The 9,004-nt window shown below is 40.5% G+C and overlaps 1 protein-coding gene across 1 annotated transcript; it reads left to right on the top strand.

Moving 5' to 3' along the window:
• The first annotated feature begins 342 nt into the window (after positions 1 to 342).
• Positions 343 to 7,625, top strand: Smlr1 (small leucine rich protein 1). Its single transcript, XM_070010520.1, has 2 exons — positions 343 to 542; positions 7,207 to 7,625. The coding sequence occupies exons 1-2, from the start codon at positions 404 to 406 to the stop codon at positions 7,323 to 7,325; spliced, it is 258 nt and encodes an 85-aa protein (XP_069866621.1). The 5' UTR covers positions 343 to 403; the 3' UTR covers positions 7,326 to 7,625.
• The last annotated feature ends 1,379 nt before the right edge of the window (positions 7,626 to 9,004 follow it).

Here is a 9,004-nt window from a genome sequence, read left to right as displayed (position 1 = left end):
ACTGTCAAATGTAGGAAATGTAAAAAAGAAGTTGTTTTTTTTTCTATTTGGGAATACACAAGAAGAAGACAAATCAGTAATGAGGTTTACTTGAAGTCAAGTGTTTCTCAGTAAATGAATACAAAGAAATGTCAGCTTCCTGGGATCATCCTATTCCTCCTAGATAAATACTCATCTCCACAAAGGCTTGGGGGATTTGCCTTTCTATTCCTCTACATTTTGAAACTGAGTTACAGTGTAACCTGCCGGTAGTCCTGTCTGAATTCATGGTGCTATTTAGACAGAGCAAAGTCCACAGAAAGTTCCCCTGACATGCAGAGGCCAGAGCCCCAGAAGAAAACAGGTGCCGACTCTGAGCAGGGCTGCTGAGTCCCAGGTGTGAGTCCTACTGTGCCAGCAGTCTATGCCACCAGCAATGAGCTCTGCGCTTTCAGAATTTTTGAGAGAGCTTCCTGGTACATTCCTGTTCTTGGGGATCTTCCTGCCTGTGGCTTTGCTGCTGTTCCTTCTCATTGCCTACTTTAGGATCAAACTGATCGAGGGTAAGTGCAAGGCCACACACGGAAAGGCTCAGATATCTTTTCCCACAGCACACTTCACGAACACCCAATGCACCCGCTGTGTTCTGGGGAGGTCTGGAGGAATACAACTTAAGTCCTCTCTTGGGACACTGGGCAAGTTCCTTTTAGTTCCATAGACTGTGTGCTAGGATGTGAATGTCTGCTAAGTCCCTCACAAAATGTGAATTGGCAGTTCGGGCAAGGGGTTGCTTGCCTGTCTTTAAGGGAACAGATTCACAAACATTAAAATATTCAGGATCTACCTTCTCTCTGACAGATGAATCGTGTCTGGCACAGGCACCCATGTGTTTCTCTCCATGTGTACACACCCATGGTTGTGTATTCATACACACTTCTTTCCCAGCCATTGGACTTCTAGCCAGGACGTGTTGCACACATTGTTTGGTAAATGTAAAGCTCTAAAAGACAGATGATCGATCTTGGTATAGATTCCTGATGAGAGAATAGTGTTAAAGTGGAGGGAAAAGAAAGGGAGAGGAGGGGAAGAGAAAGGAGGAGAGGGAAGGGAATTGAGATTTTTATTCTGGTAAAATTAAAACATAAAAATGAGCTGTTAATCTTGTACCAAATAAATACTCCATGTCATAGATGTTAACAACTATTTTAGCAATATCAACAAAAATCAATGTATTTTTAAATTTTGAAGAGGTCATATTAAAACGACTTAAAAGCTTGAAAACCCCCTCCTCTTCCACAAAAATGAGCCAAGTCTATGCGATGCCTTTGTGTCTATTGCTAGGTATCTTCAATCACTAATACTATGATATGTAACCTAAAGTCTAGCAACAGAGCAATAAGGATGAGAATTAGAACATACAGATATCCTAGGGGACATAGAATAAATTACAGAATCACAAGTTCTCCATTATACCTTACTCAAAAACTCCGTCGCCTTTTATTTTGTGTGTCTCTTTTTGATGCACAGCTCTCGGTGTTGGGTGGTTATTTTTTTAGCTGTTAATATTTTTTTTGCTTTTGTCAAATACTTGTACAAAGGGTTTCAGTTAAACATCAAGTTATGTGTGCAATGCATTACTCCCTCAGTTTATCCCATCGCCTCCCGTCTCAAATTTGCTAGTTTGGTTTTCATGTCTGTACATAGTTAGATGGGTATATTCACCCACCATTCTCTTTTCATGCATCCAAGTTATAATCTGCCTCACTCTGCAGGACATAGGTGACAAATTCTTTCCTTAATTAACTCAATTCATCCTTCACTGCCCAAGACCAGTCTGTTGGACATGCTGCCATCCAGCCATGCATGCCTACTAACCCCTACAAAAAGCTTCCCAAAAAAGAGAGGGAATGAGAAAGGTGTGGAATCTTAACTATACCTTCCCTTCAGCCTTCCATGTACCTTAAGACCCAGCACATTTGCTTTTACAGTTTTTGCAGTGGCCACTCTTACCTACATGTATCCCAGGCTCCCATTGACTCCAAGTACCCTAGGGAGAAATAAAACAATGCGGCTGTCACAGTTAGAAACTTGAATGTTTCATGCAGTTTCTGGGCTTTATCTCTAGCTGCTTCTTTGGAAAGACAAAATTTTCAGATCAAAAAAATGTATCAAGCACGAAATGAGGCGAAGAACAGGTCAAGAATTTTCAAAGGCTTTACTGGCTTCTGCTCATCAGTAATTATAGGTCTGATAATCCTGTGGCGCAGCTGGCATTTGGAACAGACTGCAAAGTAGAGATTTCCTTATCTCTGGGAAAGCATCTATAATATGTAGGCATGAATTAGTTTACAGTATTCTAGCTAGATAACTAAAATTATAAGCATGTCAGACACATTCCTTCAAAGTGCTCTGGAAAAGCCATGTTGGATTTGGAAGTGTGGTCTGATGTCCTAGAAGGCAGGTCCAGGAGAAAATGCACAGAAAGCATTGGTCAGCCCTGACCTTTGGTGAAGACTATGCCATTTTCCAAGCACCTCATGGTAAGAGGAGCTCCTCTAAGAGGCAGGGCTGACTTGTTTTCTATAACAGATCTGGTCTCATTAACCCATGCACTCACTCATGAAGCAGAGTTCTCATGACCCAATCACTTCCTAGAGGTCCTGTCTGGATTTTAATGTCCTGAGGTCTTAATACCTCTCCAAAGGGGAGTGAGTTTCTACATAAGCTTCAGTATAGAACTAAACCATAGCTACCAAATAACAGAGGATTACCTTAGACACCAGAGCAGACTTTAACTATGGACTTTCAAGACGGAGAAAAAGTCATCTGACTCTTTCAGAAACCACAAAAGGTACTGAACAAACATCATCCGCAGTTAGTGTTAGAAATATGAATATTTTTGATGTTGGTCTTAGTCTACATATAGTCAAAACTACTGTCTAGTCAAACCTGTCCTTTCTACTATGTCTTTTAATAAATGTCAGAGGGAAGACAGGATCCTCACCAGGCACTTGTGTCTCATGCCTGTAATCCTTAGTTACTCAGGAGGCTGAAATCTGAGGACCAGAGTTCAGAGCCAGTCCACTCAGTAAAGTACAAGAGATTTTAACAATTAACTACCAGAAAACTGGAATTAGCGCTGTGGTTCAATGTGGTAGAGGACTAGCCTTGAGCAAAAGAGCCCAGGCCCCAAGTTCAAGCCCCACAACCAAGAGAGAGAGAGAGAGAAAGAGAGAGAGAGAAAGAGAGAGGGGGAAGAAAGAAAGAAAGAGAAAGAGAGAGAGAGAAAGAGAGAGAGAGAGAGAGAGAGAGAGAGAGAGAGAGAGAGAGAGAGAGAGAGAGAGAGAGAGAGAGAGAGAGATTCCTTTAAACAGCTACTAACTGGTACCCCTGCAGTGGGATGAGCCACCTTTTCCATTGTCATCTACTTGGGTCTGGCTGGCTCTCACTTAACTGTGCCTGGAACTTACATTCTACAAGTAAGAATTACGAAGTGTGGGCACCATTTCCTGCAGCATAATAGTGTTATGACTATTCATCAGCCACTAAAAACAATGCAAGTCTCATCTGAAACTTACTGTTTAAATATTATAGTTCTTTCTGGAGACATTTTCCCATGGATAATTAGTAATATTCTCTCTCTCTCTCATTTGTGAGGACAAATGAAATCCCAAAATAAAATATCACCAGTTTGTATCTCCATTTAGCAACAGCCACTTAAAAAGTGTAAACAGATGGGCAAATGTCATGTCTTTCATCTTCCAACCAGGGCTACAGCAAGTGTAACTATTCCTGTTTTGTTCACATAAAGAGAAGGACATTGACAGATTAACTGGTTGCTCACAGAACCTCAAGCCCTCCAATCTAAAACAAGAAACTAGTTTGCCTGTCTTATATGCATGCTAGACTTTCAGACTAGGGGGCCATTTTAAGATGTGAGGAGAGCAGTGGAGGTACTGTAATCATTCAACATTAATCCCTGTTCTTCAAGCTTCTGGAGGTAATGGTACATGTAAATTTAATTAGTTAAGTAGAGAACATCCATTTTCTCACAGAGGAAGAAAGAAAATTGCCTAACATCCTGTACTCTACAGTCTGTCCCTTGTGTTACTAAGTAGCCCAGGTCTGACTCTTGAACTTTCCATAGCCAAACCTTCCTTCTAACATTTCCTAGAGTGGAAGTGAGTCCCAACACTCAAAAATTTCTAGTGTTACCTAGCCTCTAACCTATCATCACCCCGATCAAGAACAAATCATTCTTTAAAAGGAGCAACAATGGCACCAGGCGTCAGTGGCTCATGCCTGTAATCCTAGCTACTCAGGAGGCTCAGAGTTAAGGATTGTGGTTCAAAGCCAGCCCGGGAAGGAAATTCAATGAGACTTTTATCTCCAATAAAAATCACTCAGAAAACCAGAAGTGGTGCTGTGGCTCAAGTGGTAGAGTGCTCACCTTGAGCTGAGGAGCTGAGGGATAGTTCCCAGGCCCAGAGTTCAAGCCACACAACCAACAATAACAAAAGAAGGACTAACAATATTACTGATAATCGTTAATAAAAACAATTGGGGAAGTGAAATGGCTCAATGTGGTAGAGGACTAGCCTTGGAAAAAAAAGAGCTCGGGAATAGCACTCAAGCCCCAAGTTCAAGCCCTAGGATCAAACAAAACAATAAAAACAAACAAAAAAATGGTTCTATGGAGCACCTTGAAGTTGTACAGCCGTAGGTCTAAAATAAGGGAAGATAATTAGTCAAGATCAAGGTTTCAAGCCAGGCACTAGTGGCTCACACCTGTAATCCTAGCTACTCAGAAGGCTGAGATCTGAGGATTGAGGTTCAAAGCCATCCAGGGCAGGAAAGTCCGTGAGACTCTTATCTCCAGTAAACCACTAGAAAACCAGAAGTGGCACTGTGGCTCAAGCAGTAGAGCGCTCACCTTGAGCTGAATAGTAGAGGGACAGCACCCAAGCCCAGACTTCAAGCCCCATAACCGACCAAAAAAAGAAAAGAAAAGATCAGAGTTTCAGCAACTTGTACTCTAAAACAGACAACTAGAGTGCTGAGATTGCACCAGGTCGCTAGGCATCTTTCACTGAAAGTCATATGTGCATTTTAGTCATCAGCAATCAAAAAAGGAAAAAGGAATTCTTTGGACAGAACAGAATAACTTGAAATGTAGCAGAATGTCATTGCTAAGAGCTGAGACATTGAAGTAAAATTATCTATGGTTTGAACTCCAGCTCTTTAATAAAGATGAAGCTTCCTCACCCGTAAAATAACAGTAGAGCACAGCTATGGCATTGGTGCACACACAGGTGTTTAATAATGCCCATGTCAACAATTGCCATTATCCTTCTGTCTTGTATATCCCGGGAAGGAAGCATTTGTGTCATTATGATAGTTATTAAAATAGTCTCAGAATAATTCAGTAAAGCACCCTGAGCCATTCACCTCAAAAGTACTACACTGGACTTAAGCCCTGAAGTTTTGACTATTAGATAGGATGGATTTATTAATTGATGGGTTTTCCTGTTCCTTTTATTCTAGTTCTCTACTCAGTTTCCTCACTCACTCATTATCCAAGTTACGTACGTTCACCTCTACTCTTTGTACTCAGGTCACTCACTTGAAGGATCAGCTGTGTCATTGAAGAAATCACTCTTATTTCACTGGGTCTATACTCTAAGAATGGGGCCATGTTAAAGGAGTATCTTCCGAATAGCAAACCACCTATATGGCAAGACAATGTGACCCAGTTACTGAAGTCAGACTGTCTGGGATCATATGCTGGATCCATGCGTTTCTTTGGCGTTGGGGAAACTGCTTCATTTTGATAGCCATCTGCCCAGGCTACTAATCAATAAGTTAAGAATAATAATGGTGGGCTGGGAAGGTGGCTCAGTGGTAGGGCACTTGCCTTGCATGCCTGAGGCCCTGGGTTAGATTCCTCAGCACCACATAAGCAAAAAGAAAAAAACCAGAAGTGGAACTGTGGCTCAAGTGGTAGTATGCTAGCCTTGAGCTGAAGAGCTGAGGGACAGCGCCCAGGCCCAGAGTTTAGGCCCCACAACCAGACCCTCCCCAAAAAAAGAATAATAATGGTGTCCAACTGGGACCATCATGGCAAGAATGAAAGGGCTCTGCAGTATGCCTGGTAGCAGCAAGTTCACAAGAGATACTGGCAAGTAAATCTTCAGGCTTAAATATATGGACTGTCTCCTGAGTAAGATAGGCATTTGTGGAAGCCTAGAATATGTAGAGTATGTGTTTCTTGGGTGGATGTCTTATAAAGTACTAGACCAGAAATAAATTGCATAGACTTGATGTGAAAGACAGAAAGTTCTATAAATATGTTGAAATTGGTATGGCGATGTATGCGGGTGATATCAGCACTCAGGAGGCTGAGGCAAGAGCATCATGAGCCAGTCTGAATTACATATGGAGACCATGTCTCAAAACACAACCAATTAAGAATGTGTTTATTGAGGGTTAGAAGCTCAGTTTCTGACTTAATTGTATTCTGAAAACAAAACTTTTGAAAGCAAAAGCATGATCAGCTAACCATAGGTGTTGGTGAAAGTCAAGAAAACATGTTGAGAACAGGTATCAAAGCTGAGAATCAAATTTGGCTACTGCCAGAGACACTAGTTAAAGAAGCTATAGGAAGAATTCACAAGAAGACAATGTACAATAGAATCAGAGAAAGGGAATTGGGAAAATGTTTCAATAGGTCAAAAATAAAAGTCAATTAACACTCTTTAATATTTTAGTAGCTTTACTTTGAGGTAATATTATAGGGAATTAAGTAATATATAGCTTGCAAAAAGTTGAAGCAGTTAGTCATCAGTAAAAGATGCCAAAAGGTAAGAGGGGTAAGACTAATTTGGCTTGCCTAAAAACTGTAAGTGCTCAAATACATTTTGGGGAGGGAGCAGTAGCGCTGCTATTTTACTCATGTCCATATCTTCCACTCATGGCTTAATCAACACAATCTGCCAAATATGCTGTTCTCAGCATGTAACAATTACAACAGTATTCATTTGTCCACAATATGTGGCTGAAGAGGTAAGAGTATCTAGAACAGAACTTGCTCTGAAAACCTGGGTTTCTGTTAAACCACTAGGGCCACCGCAGCTGGAAATGCTGGCCAGTAGCCACTTATACACTGTAAGGTATCAGTAACACTCAATTGTCTCCAAATCACTAATAGATAGATATTTTTCTTTTCAGTTAATGAAGAACTGTGGCAGATTGCTGACTGCCAATACAAACACAAGGATGGCTCTTCCTGTACCAGAGAAAGGAACAAACACAAATGCTGGGACCCATCAAAGGCTAAAGCACAATGAATATCTACTCATCACTAAGCAATGGTTAACCATTTAGCTACAAAGTTGGTTGCTAAACTAGAACCACAGCAAAGAAAGATTAAGATGCCTCCTCAGAACCACACTGAAAAGTGATGTCGAGGACCCATGAGGACCTCAGGGAGACTCTGCTTCTACAGCTATGCTTCTGCAAGTACAAAGAACATAAAGGTTTACTTGGGTATTCTCAATGAACTGGACATCTTATAACTTTTTAACTTTTACTGTTACCATGTTTACTCTGAAAAAAGTATTTTGTAAAATAAAAATCTGTAGACATCATTGCCTACAATAAGCCTGACTTATTTACAGATTATACAGGGTTCTGACCAAGAACAGTCAAAAAATAATCAAGAAAATTGCAAAAAAAAAAACCCAAAACCAAAACCAAACAAACCCAAAAACCGTTTTAATTCCCATGTGCACATTTCTTCTATTGATGCAAAGCTCTCAGTCCCACATGAGCACCAGTTAGTTGTATTCAAATTGTCATGGAATCCAATGTTTTTCTACTTTTCATTTCCTGAAAATCGGCCTCCCAGAAAGCAAATAGTGCCCAATGTGCTCAATTTAAATAGCAACATAAAAAATTGGGATTTATTAAAGATAATCACCCTTCTTTAGGGGAAATTCAGCAGTGTTGTGGGGAAAATGAATCAAGCAGCTGTAGTACTGCACTGAACTCTATGTATCCTAAGAACCCTCAGTATGGAAAAAAGTTTTCTTGGAACTATATATACCCAATGTCAAGAGCCCACTATAATTCTATAGAAACCCACCTGATTCTGATTTTACAGGGGAACAAAATCTGGGAAAGGGCAAATCAATAGCAAGAGCATGTGTGGACAACCTATATATGCAAGATCCATCCTACCTGCTCTCCTACAGGCTGGCAATTCTTCGATGAAACCACGTCTGCATTTTCTTTTTTTTGTTGTTTTGTTTCTTTAAATGTTTTTTTAATTGTAAAAATACTGTACAGAGGGGTTACAGTTACATGAGTAATGAGTACATTTCCTATCAAGCATTGTTTACCTCCTCCTTTGTTTTTCCCCTACCATCCCTTCCAGCCCCACTTCTCCAACTCCACCTCCCCCCCCCCCAAGCTGTAAAGTTCGTCTTCAACATAGTATCTTGTACATTTCATTGTTACAATGGGTCAATCTATATCCTCATTTCAGCATTTTGTATTTCCCTTCCCTTCCCCAAATTAGAAAAATGTATATAGAAGATGCAGGGCACTGACATCCAATACAGTGAAAACGGGTTAAACTGTAGGGGAAGAACATACAAGAGAAACAAAAAAAATCACATAGTACATTTTAAATACGTTAAAAACAAAAGCAAGCAAGAAAAAACCACTTGTGTCCCTATCTTGAGCTTCATTGCACTTAACAGAATCTTATATGGTCATATGTACAAAGCTTATGACTCCTTTTCTGCTTGTCCTAGACTTATATAGTTATTGCAAATAAGGCAAGCCATGGCACGTATGTTTCTTTGGGCATGGCTTACTTCACTTAGTATGATGTTCCCCAAGTCTTTCCATTTCCTTACAAATGGGGCAATGTCATTCTTTCTGCTGGAGGCAGAGAATTCCGTGGTATAAATATACCTTGTGTGTGATCGTTTGGGTAAATGACCCAAAGATAATAGGGGAG

Source organism: Dipodomys merriami, unplaced genomic scaffold, assembly GCF_024711535.1.
Source record: "Dipodomys merriami isolate MVZ:Mamm:240054 unplaced genomic scaffold, mDipMer1.0.p SCAF_8, whole genome shotgun sequence".
NCBI classification, from domain to species: domain Eukaryota; kingdom Metazoa; phylum Chordata; class Mammalia; order Rodentia; family Heteromyidae; genus Dipodomys; species Dipodomys merriami.
Note: the sequence above shows the minus strand (reverse complement) of the source record. Positions and strands in the feature narration are given on the sequence as shown.